The 24,043-nt window shown below is 44.0% G+C and overlaps 1 protein-coding gene across 1 annotated transcript in view; it reads left to right on the top strand.

The window, feature by feature from the left end:
• Positions 1-867: 867 nt before the first annotated feature.
• LOC140483946 (FYVE, RhoGEF and PH domain-containing protein 5-like) overlaps positions 868-24,043 on the top strand; it is a 239,377-nt gene continuing 216,201 nt past the window's right edge. The window contains exon 1 of the mRNA XM_072582811.1: positions 868-2,373. Within this exon, the coding sequence (XP_072438912.1) occupies positions 965-2,373 (1,409 nt within the window). The 5' untranslated portion in view covers positions 868-964. The remainder of the gene's footprint in view (positions 2,374-24,043) is intronic.

The following is a 24,043-nucleotide window of genomic DNA, read 5'->3' on the forward strand; positions in this document are numbered from 1 at the left end:
CGGGGAAGAGGCAGACGGTGCCGGGGAAGAGGCAGACGGTCCCGGGGAGGAGGCAGGCGGTCCCGGGGAAGAGGCAGGCGGTCCCGGGGAAGAGGCAGGCGGTCCCGGGGAGGACCGTCCCGTGGAGGAGGCAGACGGTCCCGGGGAGGGGGCAGACGGTCCTGGGGATGAGGCACAGAATCTCGAGGAGGGGCCAGATGATTCACGAGTCGAGGCCGATGAGACCAAGGACACAGATGATGGGGCAATGTGGGAGGCAGCAGGCGGACTCTGGGTCGATGTGCTGGGGAAGGCCCGGGACACAGCAGATGGGGACACAGCAGACGGGGACACAGCAGACGGGGACACAGCAGACGGGGACACAGCAGATGGAGATACTGCAGACAGGCTTTGCCAATGTGAGAGATTAGCAAACGAGCCTGGGGTAGGTGAGAATGAGGCAGGTGGGCATGAGGGAGATGGGAATAAGGGAGATGAACCTCGGGAAGATGGGGAAGAGGTGGATGGGAATGAGGGAGATGAACCTCAGGAAGATGGGGAAGAGGTGGATGGGAATGAGAGAGATGAGCCAGGGGGAGATGGGGAAGAGGTGGGTGGGAATGAGAGAGATGAGCCAGGGGGAGATGGGGAAGAGGTGGGTGGGAATGAGGGAGATGAGCCAGGGGGAGATGGGGAAGAGGTGGGTGGGAATGAGGGAGATGAGCCAGGGGGAGATGGGGAAGAGGTGGGTGGGAATGAGGGAGATGAGCCAGGGGGAGATGGGGAAGAGGTGGGTGGGAATGAGGGAGATGAACCAGGGGGAGATGGGGAAGAGGTGGGTGGGAATGAGGGAGATGAACCAGGGGGAGATGGGGAAGAAGTGTTTGGGAATGAACCTCGGGAAGATGGGGGAGAGGTGGACGAATGTGTTGGAACATTATTAACTGGAACATCCAAGCTGCTGAATTATGAAGGGGAAAAGAACATGACGACATTATCACCAAACACTCAATCCTGGGACGTAAAGGAGGAACTTGGTCAAAATGAAGAACCAGTGGAATTGTCACGTTCCTCCATAACTGCAGAACAGGGGGAGACATCTGAGAGGGACAATCAGCTGGGTATCTCTCCCGAAAATACCGTAGAGAAAGTCAGTCTTACCAACTCTAACTGTGTCCTTGGATTCGCAGTTGAAAGTGGATACAGGCGACTCTTGAAACAAGACTCTGAAGCCTCTGAGGGGATAGATGGAATGCTACCTTTGTATTTTGAAAGAGCTGATTTGGGACGAGGGAGTGAGTTAGTTGATAAAGTGGGTGCTGATAAACCTGTTACCACTGATTGGAATAACACAAGATCAAGAGCACGGTCTCTTAGTGTGAAAGTGCCGGATACAGTTTTGGAAGAAACTGGAATCCCACTTCAAAAAGCAGGCAGAGCAGCCGGAGAAGATTGTAACCTCGGTGACGTGTCTGTAAACAGGAGGTTGTTTACTGCAAAGCACAGATGCTACACTTTCTATCCCCGTTCATTTTCTGTTGAAGCAAAGGATCTGCCCATTTCTATTTACAGACAAACAGAGAGACTTTTTGATAACAAAATGGAGACGATGGAAGATAATCTCTCCCTACTTTCTGTTGTTCCACCATCGGGCAGTTTGCTAAAACCGAATCCTCTCCCGACCTCTGCAGCCTCTAGTCCCTCCTCTGTGGTGGATATCCCTCCTCCGTTTGAGCTTGCCAGTATCACCAAAAAACCTATCACCAAAAGTTCACCGTCCCTCTTGCTTGAAAACGAATCTCCGGATAAATATTTAAAACAGAATGCAAAGAAAAAGTCATCCTTCAAACGGTTTTTGCCCATTAAATTTCGGAAAAAGGTGGAAAATAAGATCGCAGTTGAGGTGAATGTGTGCAAGCCTCAATCGGATACAGTAAGGGTCCTCGATTTTGATCGGAGGAGTTTGGGGAATTCGCCGCAGATTAAGACGCGATCTGGAAAGATACGAGTGTGGGATTCTTCCTCCACCTTCCTAATCAACAAAGATGGCAAGAGGAAAGGGACACCAAAACCTTTCAGTAGAAGTGTGACAAGGGTCGAGTCCTTTGAGGATAGGTCACGCCTTTCTTACTCATCGCTCCCATTAACTAAACCGCGATCCATTTCCTTCCCCAATGCCGACACATCTGATTATGAAAACATTCCAGCAGTCAGCTCAGACTACGAAAACGTGCAAATTCCATCCAGGAGGAATGGCCGCTCCGGGACCTTCACTGAATTCTTTGACAACCCCAGCAGAGCTTTCAGCTCCGCCTCAGAAAACGATGGCTATGTGGACATGAGCAGCTTCACCCCTTTCGAGAGCCGCAAGAACATGGATCAGGAACTTGAGAGGTGAGCACTTCCTTTAGAAAATTAGACTTCCCGAAAGCTGACACTTTTTGTTGAAGCTTTTTGTCATGCATTTATCGAGATAGTTCACAAGAAAACCAATTCAAGGCAAAGACCTCACTGCATATGAGGAGAGTGCCACTTGTTTAAGAAGGGGAAATCATGGCTGACAAATGTGCGAGAATAAAGAAAGTAAATATACTGTAGCCAAATTTACCATGAAATAGGTGGGAAGGCAAGTGATGAGGATGACCTAAAACAAAAGATTGCAGCGGTTAAATGAGGGAACAAACATTTGGCAGACAGAATGCGGAGAAATGTGAGGTTATGCCTCTTGGGAGGGAGAAAAAGGAGTAAAATGAATATTACTTAAATGGAGAAAGATTGCAGAAAGAGGATTTGGGAGTTTTCGTCCTTTAATTACAAAATGCTAGCCTCCAGGTTCAGCAGGTGATAGGGAAGGCCAATGGAATATTGGCCTTTATTTCAAAGGGAATAGAATATTAAAATAGTAAGGCTTTGCTACAACTATACAAGGCAGTAGTCAAACACAGCTGGAGTACAGTGAACAATTTTGCTACCCTGATCCAAGGGGAAAAAGAATGGAGTCAATCCAGAGAAGGATCACTAGATTAATCTCCGATATGGAGAGACTGCCTTATGAGGAGAGGTTGGGCCTCACTAGAACGTTGAAAAATGAGAGTCGACCTCATTGAAACATCAAGATTCTTACAGACCTTGACAGGGTAGGTGTAGAGAAGTTGTTTCCCCTTGTAGGAAACTCTAGGAGCAAAGGGCATGATCTCAGAATAAGGAAACACATTTAAGACAGAGATGAGGAATTTCTTACCTCGCGGGTTTTGAATCTGTAGAATTCTTTTATTGTTGAGGCTGATCATTCAGTATTTTCAAGTTGAGACAGGTAGATTTTTAATCAGTAGTTATGGGGAAAAGAGTGGAAGTTGAGGATTATCAAATTAGCTATGATCTTAATTGAATGTCCAAGGGCTGAATGGCCTGCTTTTCCTCATATGTCCTATGTGGAGGTCTTATGGTTTGGCAAGTGGACTCTGGTAGAGGTGTTGCCATGGAGGATGCTGACTGAAGGTTAATTGTTTGAATTTAAACTGCATAGGTCTGATTGATTTGAACATTGTCCTGAGGAATGATTCAGAAAATGGCTGTTAAATACTGTGTTAGGTTGGAGGCAGCATGCCAGATCAGTGGTTAACACTGCTATCTCACAGCACCAGGGACCTGGGTTCAATTCCAGCCTTGGGAGACTTTGTGTGGTGTTTGCACATTCTCCCTGTGTCTGCGTGGGTTTCCTCTCTGTGCTCCAGTTTCCTCCCACAGTCCAAAGATATGCCATGCTAACTTGCCCATAGTGTCCAGGGGTGTGTAGGTTAAGTGGATTAGCCATGGGAAATGCAGATATAACGTGGAAGGGGGTGAGTCTGGGTGGGATGATCTTCTGAGAGTCAGTGTGGACTTGTTGGACCAAATGGCCTGTTTCCACACTGTACGGATTCTATGACTAATTTTTACAGGCACAGTGCATGTACACTGGCAATTGACTATCAATCATTGATAGTTGGTGCATTTGCCAGTGTATTACCTCTATTAGCCAGAGCCCACTCGCCAGTCAATCAACTACAAGGGGACATAAATTTAAGGTGAAGGGTGGATGGTATAGGGGAGATGTCAGGGGTGGGTTCTTCACCCAGAGAGTGGTGGGGGCATGGAATGCGCTGCCCGTGGGAGTGGTAGAGTCAGATTCATTGGCGACCTTTAAGCGGCATTTGGATAGGTACATGGATGGGTGCTTAATCTAGGATAGAAGTTCGGCACAACATCGTGGGCCGAAGGGCCTGTTCTGTGCTGTATTGTTCTATGTTCTAACCTTCTCCTCATATGCAGTATAATGTCGAATTTCTTCTTGATTTCATATTCTTATGAATTGTTCTGTTGAGTGCAAGACGAGAAGCTTCAACAGAGTTATCCTTTCTCAGCAATAGTCAGTCAAGTAAGTACTCAATCAAGAATGCTATCAAGGCCCATAAAATTCAGTACGAGGGTGATGACCTTGTTTCATGATTGAATCCAGTGAAGACAGACAACATAAAAATGCCAGTCAGATCTCTTCAACTAGTGTCAAATAGTAACTTGTATTTATTTTGTTTAAATGCACTGATACACATAAGTTATACTGTGTATGATCCCATTCAGAGCAATGGGGCAGAATGTGATTCCAGACCAATGGCAGAGTTGCAGAGGTGCTGAGAACCCAACCAAACTGTGGATCTAAAATACTGTTTGTTGGCATTTGGCCTCTCTGTTATTAGTGCCTAACTATTGCCCATAAGTGTCTGCATTGCCTACCATCTCCAATTATTAGTGTCTGTCTCAATCACTAATGCCTGATTCATTCATTATTGTCTGTCTGATTTATTAGTGTCTGCACCATTCATTAATGTCTGCCCTGTTTATTAATGTCTGCCTACTTAATTAGTGACTCCCTTGTTAATTCCTGATGGATTCATTCATTACCATCTGTCTCGTGTATTAATGTCTGTCCAAACCACTTAGCTTAACATCCATTATTGGAAAAATATTATTGGAAGTCTATTATAAATGATCAATAGAGCGTTTAGAAATGCATAATATAATGAAGTAGAGACTGTATGGCTTCAAGAGGAGAAAATCATGCCTGAAAAATGTATTTGAACTCTTTGTGGAAGTAAAAAGTGGGATAGATAAAGGAAAAGCAGTAGATGTAACATATTTGGATTTTCAGAAGACCGCATGTTAGGCTACTTAGTAAGGTAAGAGCCCATGGTGTTGGAAGTATTATATTAGCCTATTAATAAGTCAGAGATTCAGAAAAGTGAGGGGCGTTTTCAGAATGGCAACCTGTAATTGTGGTGGGCCACAGGGATTGATGCTGGGGCCACAGTAATTTCCGAGATACGTTAATGAGTTGGATGAATCTTATAGCCAAGTTTGTGGATGGCACAAAAAAATGGTGGGAAGGCAATTGAAGAGGATGACACAAAGAAGAACACAGGCAGGCTAAGTGAGTGGACCTTGTATTCCACCTGGCAGATGGAATACAAGGGGAGGCAGTGGCCTAGTGGACTGTTAATCCAGAGACCCAGGTGATGTTCTGGGGATTGGAGTTCAAATCCCACCATGTAAAAAAAAATTGTAAATCAAGAATCTGAATGACGACCATGAGTCCACTGCTGATTATCAGAAACACCCAGCTGGGGATAACTTATCTAGTTTGGCCTATATGTGACTCCAGACCCACAGCAATGTGATCAGCTTTCAACTGTCATCTGAGCAATTGGAGATGGGCAATAAATATTGGCCGAGCAAGTGATGCTCTCATCACATGAATACATTTCTAAAAAGTGAGGAAGTATGAGATTATGGATTTTTAAAAATTCACTAGTGGGATGTGGGTGTCACTAGCTGGCCCAGCGTATATTGCCCATCCCTAGTTGGCCTTGAGAAAGTGGTGAACTGCCTTCTTAAACCATTGCAGTCGATGTGCTGCAGGTTGACCCAGAATGTCCTCAGGGAGGGAATTCCAGGCTGTTGACCCAGTGACAGTGAAGAAATGGCAATATAGTTCCAAGACAGGGTAGTGAGTGGCTTGAAGGTATTACAGACCAGGCCAGACCCTCTCAAAGCAAATCAAGAAGGAAGACCAGACCCTAACTTTTCCAGTTGTTTTAAGCAGGTGAATATTCGAGGAGTGATGCAGCTGGTCCAAACCCATCGGTTTGAAACAAAACAGAATTTATTTACAGAGTACTGAATGAAACACAAACGAAACAGGATACAGAATAAGAATAACTTAACCTATCCGCAACCCCAAGAGACTATCCCAACTTAATGATGCTGTTCCAAATGCCTGCAACAGTCCCCATAAACACCCTCTAGGCAAAAGGCAGTTCTTAGAGGAGAGGGAGATGGCAGAGAGGTTCAGTATGGAACCTGATCCCACTGTCGCTGTTTCTTTAGATGCCCCAGTTTAAACTGACCAGCATCTCTGAACAACCAGACTGCTAAAGCCAAAACAAACCAGAGAAAAGCTGAGCTGGGAGAACTGGCCACTCCCCTTCCATTGTACAAGTGTGTTTTTTTTAAATTCAAAGTTTCCTCAAGTAGATAAACAAAGACATCTTGAAACTCATGACTTTATGACCTCTTTGAAAAAAAACACAAGGACAACATAACCTTGTTAAAGGAGCAGCATAGTCACACCTCCCCCCTATAAAAAAGAATGAACCATATCCAAAGTTGGCTTCATTTTAAAATCCCTTAATCTTAGACTGTTTGTACATGACAACCCCATATACATTACATTGACTATAATCATGCACTACTACATTCTGTTTCAGTCCATTTATTCCTGACACTGAACGCCTCCATTTCTCATCGGAGTCTGAACTATGCATCAGCAATCACGCTTGCTCATCCTGCCACATGCACAACTATCAAAGTGAATGGCTGTAACAACAAGCCCCACCTAAACAGTTTGGAATTTCTGTCCTTAAATTTCTCCACAAACTTCAATGGGTTACAAGTAAATTAGATTACTTACAGTATGGAAACAGGCCCTTCGGCCCAACAAGTCCAGACCAACCCTCCGAAGAGCAACCCACCCAGACCCATCCCCCTACATTTACCCCTTCACCTAACACTACAGGCAATTTAGCACGGCCAATTCACCTAACATGCACATTTTTGGATTGTGGGAGAAAACCAAAGCACCTGGAGGAAACCCACGCAGACACTGGGAGAATGTGCAAACTCCACACAGTCAGTCGCCTGAGGCGGGAATTGAACCCAGGTCTCTGGCGCTGTGAGGTAGCAGCGCTAACCACTGTGCTGCCATGCCGTCCATTAGTCCAGTGTATATCAGTGTATATGATTGTCTCAGATACATTAATGGTAACAAAAACATTGAAATGTTGTAACGCCAACACCAAGATCAAAGTCTCCTTCTCAACTGTCGAATATTTCTGCTAATGAATGTTCAATTTCCTCGAGAAATACCCAATCTTCACATCATCTTCCTGTAAGAACACAGCATCGACATCCACAGCCACATCACTCGCATTGATAGTCACCGTGAACGGCTTTGTGTAATTAGGTGTGGTTAATACTGGGGCAGTGGTTAAGACAGCACTCAGGCTGTCAGATGCCTTCTGACAGTCGACTGTCCACTGAAACCTCTTGTCTTTCTTTAGCATTTCTGTGAGTGGAGCAGGCACACTACTAAAATTTGGTGTGAATTTTTGGTAAAATCCACTCATTCCCAGCAATCACAGTACTGCTCTTTTTGTCGACGGTATGGGAAACTCCCCAATTACCTTTGCTTTTGCATTCCATGGGGCCATTTGTCCACATCCTGTGACATGCCCCAAGAATGGGACTTGGGCTTGGCAAATTCAATTTTAGCCAGGTTTATCACCAAACCTGCCTCCTGACGTTGATTGAACAAGTCCAATAAGTGTTGCATATGTTCCTTCCACGTGTGACTAAAAGCCACCTACGTAGACAATATATTTGGGTAATCTGGAAATCACTTTATTGGTAGCCTTTGAAATGTGGCTGGCACATTTTTCATACCACGTGGTATTACTTTAAATTGATGTGTTCCATTTGGCATTATGAAAGTTGAAATCATCTTTGCTCTTTCAAACAGAGGTACCTGTCAGTATAGGCTGAGCAAGTCCAATTTAGGAATATATAAGTTGCTTTTCCCACATTTTCATTACAGTCTTCCGAACGCGAAATTGGATATGAATCAGTATTTGTAACTGCACTAACTTTGCAGTAGTCTACGCTTAACCGTTGGGTACCATCTGGTGTTGGCACCATTACGATGGGTGAGCTCCAGTCACTGTAACTAACTTCGATTATGTCATCTTGAAACACGCGCTCAGTCTCCTTTTGAACCTGTGCCAACTTAAGAGGGCTATCCCTATAAGGATGTTGCTTAAACTGTGCAGCATTTCCTATCTCGAGATCATGTACAATTAGATTCGTACTTCCCAGTTTATTTTCACATATCACCCCATGCGATACCAATAACTCTTTCAAATCGTTTCAAGTTTCCTCTGGAAGGTAAGTCATTAATTTATCCCAAGTTTTGACAACTTCCTCACTGTCCAATTTAATTTGAAGAATGTCCAATTTGGAATCCTCTGACCTTAGTTCTTCACTCTGTGTTGTCACCAATAACACAGTGTCCTTTTCCTTTCCTTCTGTATCAAATTATCTTTTGAGCATATTCACATAGAATCATACGGCCATTGTGATGTACTGCACAGAAACAGACCCTTTGGTCTAACTCGTCCATGCCGGCCAGATATCCGAAATTAATCTAGTCCCATTTACCAGCACTTGGCCCTTATTTCTCTCAACCTTTCCTATTCATGTATCCATCCAGATGCCTTTTAAATGTTGTAATTGTACCAGCCTCCACCACTTCCTCTGGTAGCTCATTTGATACATGCACCATCCTCTGCATGAAAAAGTTGGCCCATAGGTCCCTCTTAAATCTTTCCCCTCTCACCCTAAATCACTCCAGGGAAAAGACCTTGTCTATTTATCGTATCCATGTCCTTCATGATTTTATATACCTCTATAAGGTCACCCCTCAGCCTCCGATGCTCCAGGGAAAACAGCTCCAGTCTATTCAGCCTCTCCCTGTAGCCCAAATCCAGCAACTCTGGCAACATCCTTGTCAATCTTTTCTGAACCCTTCCAAGTTTCACAATATCCTTCTGATATGAGGGAGACCAGAATTGCACGTGATATTCCAAAAGTGAACCAACCAATGTCCACAACATGACCTCCCAACTCTTATACTCAATACTCTGACCAATAAAGGAAAGCATATCAAACGCCTTCTTCACTATCCTATCTACCTGCGACTCCACTTTCAAGGAACTATAAACCTACACTCCAAGGTCTCTTTGTTCAGAAACACTCCCCAGGATATTACCATTAACTATATAAGTCCTGTCCTGATTTGCCTTTCCAAAGGGTGGCACGGTGGCTCAGTGGTTAGCACTGCTGCCTCACAGCACCCGAGGCCCGGGTTCAATTCCAGCCTTGGGTGACTGTCTATGTGGAGTTTGCACATTCTCCCCGTGTCTGCGTGGGTTTCCTCTGGGTGCTTCGGTTTCCTCCTAAAATCCAAAGATGTGCAGGTTAAGTGAATTGGCCACGCTAAATTGCCTGTAGTGTTCGTTACATTAGTCAGGGGTAAATGTAGGGGAATGGTTCTGGGTGGCTTACTCTTCAGTGGGTCGGTATGGACCTGTTGGGCCGAAGGGTCTGTTTCCATACTGTAGGGAATGTAATCTAAAAAAATGCCACACCTCTCATTTATCTAAATTAAACTCCATCTGCAAATCCTGGGCCCAATGGCCCACCTGGTCAAGATCCTGTTGTACCCTGAGGTATGCGCTATACCTCCAACTTTAGTATCATCTGCAAAACTTACTAACTATACCTCCTATGTTCACCTCCAAATCATTTATATAAATGATGAAAAACAATGAAGCCAGCACCAATCCTTGTGACACTCGCCTGGTCACAGGCCTTCAGTCTGAAAAACAACCCTCCACCACCACCTCTGTCATCTAACTTTGAGTCAGTTCTTTATCCAACACACTCTGTGTCAGACAAGTGAGTCCAATTGAACAGAGACCACACAAGCCAAATCAGGTGAAATTGACAAGCTGTTTATTACAAGCGATATCGCTGGAAGAGACATTGACTATGCTGACACAGAACTGACAGTCTGTATAGGTAGTTCAAGCGTTCTCTTCCCTGAGATGAGAATCAAGCCGGTTTTTATAGGAATATTGTACAATCATCTGATGAAGGAGCAGCGCTCCGAAAGCAAGTGCTTCCAAATACACCTGTTGGACTATAACCTGGTGTTGTGTGATTTTTAATACTATACAATGATGTTAATTAAAAATAGGCAAAATACAATGGTCTTGATAATCAAGTAATCCAGTTACAATGGTGATAATCACTGTTATCAGAAGAATGTCCTGATTGTCAATACAATGTAACATCCTGACAGCATCAAACAGTTCTTGTTGGGACCAGGAGAGGGGAGATGAGAATGTCCCTTTTGAAGCAGCAAGATGTTTCCATTGTTTCTCTCCTGTGAGCAAGGCATTCTGGTGCCTGTCCATCTGACCTGTCCTTTGTGTGGCTTGGGTATCACTAGGGTATGAGACTGCTCTCGGGGCTTTGGGACAGCTGTGCCGATCCGGTCCAAGAAGCTTATTGTTTGTCTTGGAAGTGTATTCCCTGGTCTGCGAGTGACTGTGGTCGTATCTGGTTTCCCTTGTCAGCCTATTTGGTCAATGCTGAGGCATTCTGGGTGTTTCTTGTATGGTTGGGACAGGCTTGATTTTCTGTGTTCTGTGTGGCCATACTGTGGATAGACAGGGTGGCAGATCTTTACCCACACTCTATGAGATTTCTTTTTGTCTGGAGTCTTTACAAAGTAGTTCACCTCACTCCATCTCCTTTCTACTTGGTAAGGTCTACTAAACCTGGCTCAAAAATTCGCCTATCACTGGAAGTAACACAATGTCTTATCTCCCGATAGCAAAATTGTGAGTTTGTGATTTCTTGTCTGCTTTTTGTTTCACTGTATGCTGTGATATTGCTGTCTAGACACTCCCCCACTCTACTTAAATGTCCCCTAAAATCTGACAGAGTCCAAATATGTCTCCGAATTCTAACTTAGCAAGTTCTCTCACTCTCACCTCATGTTCAAAAGCTAATTCAAATGGACTGAATTTCATCAATTCATTTGGTGCAGGGCAGGTGACTGAGGTGTCAGTGGGGGAGTACTTTGGGGCCAACGACCATAATTCTATTAGATTTAAACTAGTGATGGAAAAGGATAGACCAGATCTAAAAGTTGAAGTTCTAAATTGGAGAAAGTTCTAAATTGGACAAATTTTGACGGTATTAGGCAAGAACTTTCACAAGCTGATTGAGGGCAGATGTTCGCAGGTAAAGGAACGGCTGGAAAATGGGAAGCCTTCAGAAATGAGATAACAAGAATCCAGAGAAAGTATGTTCCTGTCAGGGTGAAAGGGAAGGCTGGTAGGGATAGGGAATGCTGGATGACTAAAGAAAGTGAGGGTTTGGTTAAGAAAAAGAAGGAAGCATATGTATAGACAGGACAGATCGTGTGAATCCTTAGAAGAGTATAAAGGCAGTAGGAGTATACTTAAGAGGGAAATCAGGAGAAAAAAAGGGGACATGAAATAGCTTTGGCAAATAGTGTTAAGGAGAATCCAAAGGGCTTTTACAAATACATTAAGGACAAAAGGGTAACTAGGGAGAGAATAGGGCCCCTCAAAGATCAGCAAGGCGGCCTTTGTGTGGAGCTGCAGAAAATGGGGGAGATACTAAACGAGTATTTTGCATCAGTATTTACTGTGGAAAAGGATATGGAAGATATAGACTGTAGGGAAATAGATGACATCTTGAAAAATGTCCATATTACAGAGGAGTAAGTGCTGGATGTCTTGAAACGCAAAAAGTTGGATAAATCCCCAGGACCTGATCAGGTATATCCGAGAGCTCTGTGGGAAGCTAGAGAAGTGATTGTTGGGCCTCTTGCTGAGATATTTGTATCATCGATAGTCACAGGTGATGTGCCGGAAGACAGGAGGTTGGCTAACGTGGTGCCACTGTTTAAGAAGGGCGGTAAGGACAAGCCAGGGAACTATAGACCGGTGAGCCTGACCTCGGTGGTGGGCAAGTTGTTGGAGGGAATCCTGAGGGACAGGATGTACATGTATTTGGAAAGGCAAGGACTGATTAGGGATAGTCAACATGGCTTTGTGCGTGGGAAATCATGTCTCACAAACTTGATTGAGTTTTTTGAAGAAGTAACAAAGAGGATTGATGAGGGCAGGGTGGTAGATGTGATCTATATGGACTTCAGTAAGGCGTTTGACAAGGTTCCCCATGGGAGACTGGTTAGCAAGGTTAAATCTCACGGAGTAAAGGGAGAACTAGCTATTTGGTTACAGATCTGGCTCAAAGGTAGAAGACAGAGGGTGGTGGTGGAGGTTTATTTTTCAGACTGGAGGCCTGTGACCAGTGGAGTGCCACAAGGATCGGTGCTGGGTCCTCTACATTTTGTCATTTACATAAATGATTTGGATGTGAGTATAAGAGGTACAGTTAGTAAGTTTGCAGATGACACCAAAAGTGGGGGTGTAGTGGACAGCGAAGAGGGTTAACTCAGATTACAACAGGATCTTGATCAGATGGGCCAATGGGCCGAGAAGTTGCAGATGGAGTTTAATTTGGATAAATGTGAGGTGCTGCATTTTGGAAAAGCAAATCTTAGCAGGACTTATACACTTAATTGTAAGGTCCTAGAGATTGTTGCTGAACAGAGAGACCTTGGAGTGCAGGTTCATAGCTCCTTGAAAGTGGAGTTGCAGGTAGATAGGATAGTGAAGAAGGCGTTTGGTATGCTTTTTTTTATTGGTCAGAGTATTGAGTACAGGAGTTGGGAGGTCAAGTTGTGGCTGTACAGGACATTGGTTAGGCCACTGTTTGAATATTGCATGCAATTCTGGTCTCTTTCCTATCGGAAAGATATTGTGAAACATGAAAGGTTTCAGAAAAGATTTACAAGGATGTTGCCAGGGTTGGAGGATTTGAGCTATTTGGAGAGGCTGAACAGGCTGGGGCTATTTTCCCTGGAACGTCGGAGGCTGAGGGGTGACGTTATAGAGGTTTACAAAATTATGAGGGGCATGGATAGGATAAATAGACAAAGTCTTTTCCCTGGTGTGGGGGAGTCCAGAACTAGAGGGCATAGGTTTAGGGCGAGAGGGGAAAGATATAAAAGAGACCTAAGGGGCAACTTTTTCATGCAGAGGGTGGTACGTGTATGGAATGAGCTGCCAGAGGAAGTGGTGGAGGCTGGAACAATTGCAACATTTAAGAGGCATTTGGATGGATCTATGAATAGGAAGGGTTTGGAGGGATATGGGCTGGGCGCTGGCAGGTGGGACTAGATTGTTTGGGAAATCTGGTTGGCATGGACGAGTGGAAAGGTCTGTTTCCATGCTGTACATCTCTATGACTCTATGACTCTATCTCTGATGGCAAAAGGTACAAACAGAATTCCTTTATCCCAATCATGTGGATAGCCTTGACTATAAGGCCTTAATATGGTCTCTAATGTTTGATGCCACCTTTCTAGCGCTACCTGTGACTCTGGATGGTACGCAGTAGATTTGAATTGTTTTACTTCTAAGCTGTCCATAATTTCCTTGAATAATTTTAAATTGAAGTTTGACCCATTGATCTGGTTGTATCTCTGTAGGTAGTCTGTATCTCGCGAAAAATTTGAGTAACTTTTCCACAATCCTTTTTACCTGTGATATTGTGTAATGGAGTGGCACCTGGAAATCTAGCGGACATATCCATTATTGTCAACAAATACTGATTCCTACTTTTTGTTTTAGGAAGGAGTCCTAGGCAATCAATTAAGACTTTTGTGAAAGGTTCCTCAAATGCAGGGATGGATATTAAAGGTGCAGGTTTTATTACTGACTGAGCATATTACCTGATATGTGTGACATGTCTGCCAAAATTCAACTACATCCTTGTGCAGTCCAGATTTCGTCAGTAAAAGTGCTTTTGTATTTTAGCTTGACATTTTTTACCCCTAAATGAGAACCTACTGGTAATTCATGTGCCACGCATAACACCTCGTTTCTATAACCCACTGGTACTTAATGAACTTCTACCCCTCACCTATCTGCCTGAATATGTAATGGTCTCCATTTTCTCAATAAGACATTATTTTTAAGATAGTAGCATTCAGGGATATATTCGGATTCTTGTTCTGTGTATGCCTTTTGATATAATTGTAGTTTCTCCTGTTTCTGCTGTAACTCAGTTAATTTCTCTGACTGAAAGATATCTGCTATATCTTCTGTCTGCTCCTGGTTTGTCTCAACTATTTGATCAAACAGGGTCCCTGCTAATTCCACTTCAATTTTCTCATCTGTACTCTTTAATCTCTCCTGTCTCAATTGCTGACTTGAAACAGCAGTTTCAAATCTGGTGAGGTGGTACTTGTTACCACACAGTCAGGAAAAATCCCAGGATATTTGTCTTTTAATAGTTCCATTGCCTGGCTTTTCAACTGCAGTAGGCAGCACTCCTACCTGTGAACCAGCTATATCATTAGCAAGGAAAAATTGTACTCCTGGAGCAGCGAGTTTGTCCAGTTCCCCTGCCATAACTTCTCCACTTTTCACTGGGCACTCTAACCTCACTCTACGTAACTGAGCACTAATTGTCTCACTGTGAATTCCTGTTACGAGTACTTTTTTTGGCAGTAGTCCTTCAGAGGTACATATCACCTCACTTTCTCAAATGAGATGAAAAACGCTTCCACATCCTTCTCATCAAATTCAGGCAATGCTTTAACATATTTAAATAGATTCTCACCAGGCCTTTGGCTACCTTGGGTTTGCTCATCCTCACTGAGCTTGCCTTCAGTCTTCATCATTTTAAGTTGGCCTTCCTGTCTAAGTGCTGATTTCTGAAGTTCAGACTTCCTCTCTTTCTTCCTTTCCTCCGTCTCTCTTTCTCTCTCTTTTTGTTCTGCTTTTAATCGCAATTCAAACATTTTCATCTCTGTTGTCCTTTCCTTTTCTTTTGCCTTTAACTCGAGCTACTTCATTTTCAGTTGAATTTTAGCCATCTTTAAAGATTCGGCTGGTGTTTCTGGCAGACCTAAATGCTGAGCTATTGCTGTAATTATCTCTCCTTTCCTCACAGAAGGAGGCAGCTCCAATTCCAGCAGCTTTTCCTTGTTCACCTTTTTGGAAAGCCCCCAAACTCACTTCCTCCACCCCCAGAGAACTCTCAGTGACTGAAAGAGCCTTTACTACACCAAGCACTGTCTAAACCAACTGAATTCAACACCCAGAACAATTGACATTAACACCTACCACTGGCCACCTTTGAGTCCAGCGACCTTAATTCCAATTTGGAACTATTGAACAAATCCAGCGAAGAGCCCTCCGTCTGTTATGGACCAGACGAGACTCCCCCCCCCCCCCCCCCCCCCCCCCCCAAACATTTGAAGAAGGAAGCCGAGACCTTAAATTTTCCAGTTGTTTTAAGCAGGTGAAAGTGGATATTCGATGAGAGATGCAGCCTGTCAAAATCCCTCTGTTTTAAACAAAACTGAATCTATTTACAGAGTACCGAATGAAACAGAAACAAAACAGAAGACAGAATAATTTAACCTATCCAAAAACCTGATCGACTATCCCAACTTCATGATGCTGTTCTAAATGCATGCAGCAGCCCCCATAATCACCCCCTTGGCAAAAGGGTAAAACCAGACCCAGGTTGTTACAGGGGAGGGAGATGGCAGAGTGATTTAGCATGGAGCCTCTTGCTGTTTCCTTAGATTCCCCAGCTTAAACTGACCAGCAGCTCTGAGCAGCCAGACTGCGAAAACCAAAACAAACCAGACTAAGGCTGAGCTGAGAGAGCTGGCCACTCCCTTTTCATTGTACAAGGGTTTTTTTTTAAACTTAAGAGCTTCCTCAAGTAGATAAACCCAGACATCTTGGAACCCATGACTTTATGACCCCTCTGAAATAAAACCAAAGAAAACATAACCTTGTTAGAAGGAGCAGCATTGTCACAGAAGGGAACTTTGTATCTGCTGCCCTTGTCCTTCGAGATGTTATTGGTGATGGGTTTGAAGTGGCGCTTTTTTAAATTCACTTGTGTGATCTGGATTTTGTGGCGGAGTCAGCATTTACTGCCCAAGGGAAAGTAGTGGTCCACACAATGTAAGTTGACCCACACTGCCCTTAGTGAGGGAAAATCCAGGATTTTGATCCAATGACAGTGAAGAAATGACAGTATATTTCCAAATCAGGATGATGACTGGCTCGGCGAGCAGCTTGTAGGGGCTGGGTGTTCCCATGTATCTGTTCCCCTTGTCCTTCTTGATTGAAGTGGTCATGGGTTTGGAAACTGCTGTCTGAGGAGTTCTGGTGAATTTCTGCAGGGCTTCTTGTAGATGGTACATACTGCTGCTACTCATCATCGATGGTGGAAGGAGGGAAGGAGTGAATGAGTTGCCAATCAAGTGGGCTACTTTTTCCTGGATGGTGTCAATGTTTTTTGGAGCTGGACACATACAGGCAACTGGAGACTATTCCATCACACTCTTGGCTTGTACCTTTTAGATGATGGACATGCTTTGGGGTGTTAGGAGGTGAGTTACCACAGGATTCCTAGCCTCAGACCTGCTCTTGTAGCCACTGTATTTAAGTGATGACTCCTGTTGAGTTTCTGGTCAATGGTAGCCTACAGGATGTTGCTAGTGGAGGGATCTATGATGTTACACCACTGAATGTCAAGGGACAGTTGTTATATTATCTCTTATTGGAGATGGTCATTGCCTGGCATTCATATGGGGCCAATGTTTCCAGCCCAAGTTTGGATATTGTCCAGGTCTTCTTGCATTTGAACATGGACTACTTCTGTATCTGAGAGTCATGAATGGTGCTGAATATTGTGCAGTCATCCGCGAACATTCCCACTTCTGACATTATGATGTAAGAAAGGTCATTGATAAAGTAGCTGAAGATGGTTGGGCCTAGGATACTACCCTGAGTTCTGTTTAGTATCTTCACTAGGTTGATACCTCATTATTGTGCATTCTTGGTGCTGCTCCTGGACTGCCCTCCTGCACTCTCCGTTGAACTTGGTGTCTGCTTTGTTCATCCATGTCTGATTTGTTCCTCAGTTTCTGCCTCGGTCATCAGTGTGTTGCCGTTCATTCGTGTCTGTCGCCTTCATTTGTATATGATTCGTTCATTAGATTGACACTGTAGGAATGGAGATATGTCAGGATGGTGAGCAACTTGGAATTGAACTTGCGAGGGTGGTATTCCCACATTTCTGCTGTCCTTGTCCTTCTAGATATTAGTAGTCCTGGGTTTTGGTGTCTGTCTCATGTATCAGTGTCTGATACATTATCAGTATCTGTCATTCAGCAGTGTTTGACTCCTTCATTGTTGTCTATCTCATTATTATTGTCTGTCTCAATCATCAGTGTCTATCTTGTTGATTAGTCTCTCATTTATTCATCGGTGTCTGTCTTGTTCATTACCTTCTGTTTTGTTCATTGTTGTCTGGCGCAGTCATTAGTGCTTGATTTCTTAATTAGTGTGATTCATTCTTAGTGTTTTACTCATTCATTAGTGTCCCTTGTACATGAGTGCTTCATTCATTCCTCAGAATTAGATTCATTCATCAGTGTTTATCTCATTCAGGAGTGTCTATCTCACACATTAGTATCTGACTCATGTATTTGTGTCTGCCTCATTCATTAGTACCTACTTCGGTCGGTAGTGTCTGACTCATTCTTTCTCTTGTTCATTAGTGTTGGTGTTGCTTATTAGGGTTTGATTAAATCATTCATGTCTGTTTCATTCATTTGTTCTCGTTCATGAGTGTCTCTCCTGTTCATGAGTGTCTCTCTCATTAGTGTCTGCCTCATTTATGAGTGTCTCTCCTGTTCATTAGTGTCTCTTTTGTTCATCAGTGACTCATCCATTCATTGGTGTCTCATGCGTTCATTGGAGTTGATCTCTTTCATTATCGTTGTCTTGTTCACTATGTGCCTGATTCATGTATCAGTGCCTGTCTTGTTTATTAGTCTGTCTCATTTATTCCTGTCTATCTCGTTTATCCATATCTGTGTCATTTATTAGTATTTGACTCATTCTTTCATGTCTGATTCATTCACTAGTGTTGTCTCAATCATTACTGTCTGTCTCAGTCTTTAATATGTTTCATTCATTAATGGCAGATTAGTGTCTGACTAGTTCAACAGTGTGTGTCTGGTTCACCAGTGTCTGATTGTTTAACTAGTGTCTCCCTGTGTCTGCGTGGGTTTCCTCCGGGTGCTCCAGTTTCCTCCCACTCTCCAAAGATGTACAGGTTAGGTGAATTGGCCATGCTAAATTGCCTGTAGTGTTAGGTGAAGGGGTAAATGTAGGGGAATGGGTCTGGGTGGGTTGCTGTTCGGAGAGTCGGTATGGACTTGGGCCGAAGGGCCTGTTTCCATTCTGTAAATAATCTAATCTAATCTCACTCTATCATTAGTGTCTGTCTCATTCATTGGTGTCAGTCTCATTAATTAGCATCTGACTGGTTCATTAGTGTCTGTCTTGTTAAATAATGTCTCATTCACATTTTAATGTCTGATTCTCCCATTCATGTCTGCGGCATTCATTCATTAGTGTATGATTCGTTCATTTGTCTTCATCTTGTTCAACAATTCTGGTTGCTCTGATAGGAGAGATGTTATTAAACTGGAAAGGGTGCAAAAACGATTTACAAGGTTATTACTAAGACTAGAGGAGTTGTGTTATAAAGACACACTGGGACTTTTCTGACTGAAATATAGGAATCTGAGAGGTATCATACAAAGGTTTATGCAATAACGAGGGGCATAGATAAGGTGAATAGTTCAAGACTTTTTACCAGGGTAAGGGAGTCCAAAACTAGAGAGCATAGGTTTAAGGCGATAGGGGAAAGATTTAAAAGGGATCTGAGGGGCAGCTTTTTTGCATAGGGGTGATGTATACATGGAACAAGCTGCTAGCGCAAGTGGTAGGGACGGGTACAGTTACAATATTTAAAAGACATTTGGACAGGTACATGAATAAGAAAGGTTTAGATGGATATGTGCCAAATTCAGGCAAATGGGACTAGTTCAGTTTCAGAAACCTGGCCAATATGGATGAATTGGGCCTAAGAGCCTTACTGTACGACTCTTTAACAGTTTGTCTCATTCATTAGCATCTGATTCAGTCTTTCATGTCTGCCTCATTCGTTAATATCTGACTCATTCTCTGTCTTGTTCATTAGTGTTTGATTCTTTATCAGTGTTTGATTTGTTCGTTACGACTTGACTTTTTATTCGCGTCTGTCACAGTCATCAGTTTCTGATCCATTCATCAGTATGTGACACAACTGTTAGTACCTGATTAATTCATTCGTGTCACTCTCGCTCAGTCGTGTCACACTCACTCAGTCGTGTCAGTCTTGTCCACCAGTGTCTGATTCATTTACCAGTCTGTGACTCAGACTTTAATGTCTAATTCACAAACTTGTGTCTGTCTCCTTCATTTGTGTTCTATTCCATCATTAGTGCCTGATTTGTTCATCACTGTCTGTCTTGTTCATCAATGTCTCATCTGTTAATTAGCGTTTCATTCATTAGTGTTGGATTCATTCGATAGAGAATGCCTTATTCATTATTCATTCTTTGACTGACTCATCAATGTTAGTGTCATTCATTAATATTTGATTCGATCATTTGTGTCTGTACCATCGATTAGTACCTGTCCCGTTCATTAGTATCTGTCCCGTTCATTTGTGTCTGTCCCGTTCATTCGTGTCTGTCCCGTTCATTAGTGTCTGTCCCGTTCATTCGTGTCTGTCCCGTTCATTGGTATCTGTCCCGTTCATTCGTACCTGTCCCGTTCATTAGTGTCTGTCCCGTTCATTAGTGTCTGTCCCGTTCATTAGTGTCTGTCCCGTTCATTAGTGTCTGTCCCGTCCATTATTGTCTGTCCCGTTCATTAGTGTCTGTCCCGTTCATTATTGTCTGTCCCGTTCATTAGTGTCTGTCTCGTTCATTATTGTCTGTCTCGTTCATTATTGTCTGTCCCGTTCATTAGTGTCTGTCCCGTTCTTTAGTGTCTGTCGCGTTCATTAGTGTCTGTCCCGTTCATTAGTGTCTGTCCCGTCCATTATTGTCTCTCCCGTTCATTAGTGTCTGTCGTGTTCATTAGTGTCTGTCCCGTTCATTATTGTCTGTCCCGTTCATTATTGTCTGTCCCGTTCATTAGTGTCTGTCTCGTTCATTATTGTCTGTCTCGTTCATTATTGTCTGTCCCGTTCATTAGTGTCTGTCTCGTTCATTAGTGTCTGTCTCGTTCATTAGTGTCTGTCCCGTTCATTAGTATCTGTCCCGTTCATTATTGTCTGTCGTGTTCATTAGTGTCTGTCCCGTTCATTAGTGTCTGTCCCGTTCATTAGTGTCTGTCCCGTTCTTTAGTGTCTGTCGCGTTCATTAGTATCTGTCCCGTTCATTAGTATCTGTCCCGTTCATTAGTGTCTGTCCGGTTCATTAGTGTCTGTACCGTTCATTAGTCTCTGTCCCGTTCATTAGTGTCTGTCCGGTTCATTAGTGTCTGTCCGGTTCATTAGTGTCTGTCCGGTTCATTAGTGTCTGTCCCGTTCACTCGTGTCTGTCCCGTTCATTAGTGTCTGTCCCGTTCATTCGTGTCTGTCCCGTTCATTCGTGTCTGTCCCGTTCATTCGTGTCTGTCCCGTTCATTCGTGTCTGTCCCGTTCATTCGTGTCTGTCCCGTTCATTAGTGTCTGTCCCGTTCATTAGTGTCTGTCCCGTTCATTAGTATCTGTCCCGTTCATTATTGTCTGTCCCGTTCATTAGTGTCTGTCTCGTTCAGTAGTATCTGTCCCGTTCATTAGTATCTGTCCCGTTCATTAGTATCTGTCCCGTTCATTATTGTCTGTCCCGTTCGTTAGTGTCTGTCCCGTTCGTTAGTGTCTGTCCCGTTCGTTAGTGTCTGTCCCGTTCGTTAGTGTCTGTCTCGTTCCTTAGTGTCTGTCTCGTTCATTAGTATCTGTCCCGTTCATTAGTGTCTGTCCCGTTCATTAGTATCTGTCCCGTTCATTCGTGTCTGTCCCGTTCATTAGTATCTGTCGCGTTCATTAGTGTCTGTCTCGTTCATTAGTGTCTGTCCCGTTCATTAGTGTCTGTCCCGTTCATTAGTATCTGTCCCGTTCATTAGTGTCTGTCCCGTTCATTAGTGTCTGTCTCGTTCATTAGTATCTGTCCCGTTCATTATTGTCTGTCCCGTTCATTCGTGTCTGTCCCGTTCATTCGTGTCTGTCCCGTTCATTCGTGTCTGTCCCGTTCATTCGTGTCTGTCCCGTTCAATCGTGTCTGTCCCGTTCATTCGTGTCTGTCCCGTTCATTAGTGTCTGTCCCGTTCATTAGCGTCTGTCCCGTTCATTCGTACCTGTCCCGTTCATGAGCGTCTGTCCCGTTCATTCGTACCTGTCCCGTTCATTAGTGTCTGTTCCGTTCATTCGTACCTGTCCCGTTCATTAGTGTCTGTCCCGTTCATTAGTGTCTGTCCCGTTCATTCGTGTCTGTCCCGTTCATTCGTGTCTGTCCCGTTCATTAGTGTCTGTCCCGTTCATTCGTACCTGTCCCGTTCATTGGTATCTGTCCCGTTCATTGGTGTCTGTCCCGTTCATTAGTGTCTGTCCCGTTCATTAGTATCTGTCCCGTTCATTAGTGTCTGTCACGTTAATTAGTATCTGTCCCATTCATTAGCGTCTGTCCCGTTCATTAGCGTCTGTCCACTTCATTAGTATCTGTCCCGTTCATTAGTGTCTGTCCCGTTAATTAGTATCTGTCCCATTCATTAGTGTCTGTCCCGTTCATTAGCGTCTGTCCCGTTCATTAGCGTCTGTCCCGTCCACTTCATTAGCGTCTGTCCACTTCATTAGCGTCTGTCCCGTACATTAGCATCTGTCCCGTACATTAGTATCTGTCCCGTTCATTCGTGTCTGTCCCGTTCATTCGTGTCTGTCCCGTTAATTAGTGTCTGTCCACTTCATTAGCGTCTGTGCACTTCATTAGTGTCTGTCCCGTACATTAGTATCTGTCCCGTTCATTCGTGTCTGTCCCGTTCATTCGTGTCTGTCCCGTTCATTAGTGTCTGTCCCGTTCATTAGTGTCTGTCCCGTTCATTAGTGTCTGTCCACTTCATTAGTGTCTGTCCACTTCATTCGTGTCTGTCGCGTTCATTAGTGTCTGTCCCGTACATTAGTATCTGTCCCGTTCATTAGTATCTGTCTCGTTCATTATTGTCTGTCCCGTTCATTGGTGTCTGTCCCGTTCATTGGTGTCTGTCCCGTTCATTGGTGTCTGTCCCGTTCATTAGTGTCTGTCCCGTTCATTCGTGTCTGTCCCGTTCATTAGTGTCTGTCCACTTCATTAGTGTCTGTCCCGTTCATTCGTGTCTGTCCCGTTCATTCGTGTCTGTCCCGTTCATTCGTGTCTGTCCCGTTCATTCGTGTCTGTCCCGTTCATTAGTGTCTGTCCCGTTCATTAGTGTCTGTCCCGTTCATTCGTGTCTGTCGCGTTCATTCGTGTCTGTCTCGTTCATTAGTGTCTGTCCCGTTCATTAGTGTCTGTCCCGTTCATTCGTGTCTGTCCACTTCATTAGTGTCTGTCCCGTTCATTAGTGTCTGTCCCGTTCATTAGTGTCTGTCCCTTACATTAGTATCTGTCCCGTTCATTAGTGTCTGTCCCGTTCATTAGTGTCTGTCCCGTTCATTAGTGTCTGTCCACTTCATTAGTGTCTGTCCACTTCATTCGTGTCTGTCGCGTTCATTAGTGTCTGTCCCGTACATTAGTATCTGTCCCGTTCATTAGTATCTGTCTCGTTCATTAGTATCTGTCTCGTTCATTATTGTCTGTCCCGTTCATTGGTGTCTGTCCCGTTCATTCGTGTCTGTCCCGTTCATTAGTGTCTGTCCCGTTCATTAGTGTCTGTCCACTTCATTAGTGTCTGTCCCGTTCATTAGTGTCTGTCCCGTTCATTAGTATCTGTCTCGTTCATTATTGTCTGTCCCGTTCATTGGTGTCTGTCCCGTTCATTCGTGTCTGTCCCGTTCATTAGTGTCTGTCCCGTTCATTAGTGTCTGTCCACTTCATTAGTGTCTGTCCCGTTCATTAGTATCTGTCTCGTTCATTATTGTCTGTCCCGTTCATTGGTGTCTGTCCCGTTCATTCGTGTCTGTCCCGTTCATTAGTGTCTGTCCCGTTCATTAGTGTCTGTCCACTTCATTAGTGTCTGTCCCGTTCATTAGTGTCTGTCCCGTTCATTAGTGTCTGTCCCGTTCATTAGTGTCTGTCCCGTTCATTAGTATCTGTCCCGTTCATTAGTATCTGTCTCGTTCATTATTGTCTGTCCCGTTCATTGGTGTCTGTCCCGTTCATTAGTGTCTTTCCCGTTCATTAGTATCTGTCTCGTTCATTATTGTCTGTCCCGTTCATTGGTGTCTGTCCCGTTCATTCGTGTCCGTCCCGTTCATTAGTATCTGTCCCGTTCATTCGTGTCTGTCCCGTTCATTGGTGTCTGTCCCATTCATTGGTGTCTGTCCCGTTCATTAGTGTCTGTCCCGTTCATTAGTGTCTGTCCCGTTCATTAGTGTCTGTCCCGTTCATTGGTGTCTGTCCCGTACATTAGTGTCTGTCCCGTACATTGGTGTCTGTCCCGTACATTAGTGTCTGTCCCGTTCATTAGTGTCTGTCCCGTTCATTAGTGTCTGTCCCGTTCATTAGTGTCTGTCCCGTTCATTAGTGTCTGTCCACTTCATTAGTGTCTGTCCACTTCATTAGTGTCTGTCCCGTTCATTTGTGTCTGTCCACTTCATTAGCGTCTGTCCCGTTCATTAGCGTCTGTCCCGTTCATTAGCG

This window comes from Chiloscyllium punctatum, chromosome 12 (genome assembly GCF_047496795.1).
Source record: "Chiloscyllium punctatum isolate Juve2018m chromosome 12, sChiPun1.3, whole genome shotgun sequence".
Lineage (NCBI taxonomy): Eukaryota > Metazoa > Chordata > Chondrichthyes > Orectolobiformes > Hemiscylliidae > Chiloscyllium > Chiloscyllium punctatum.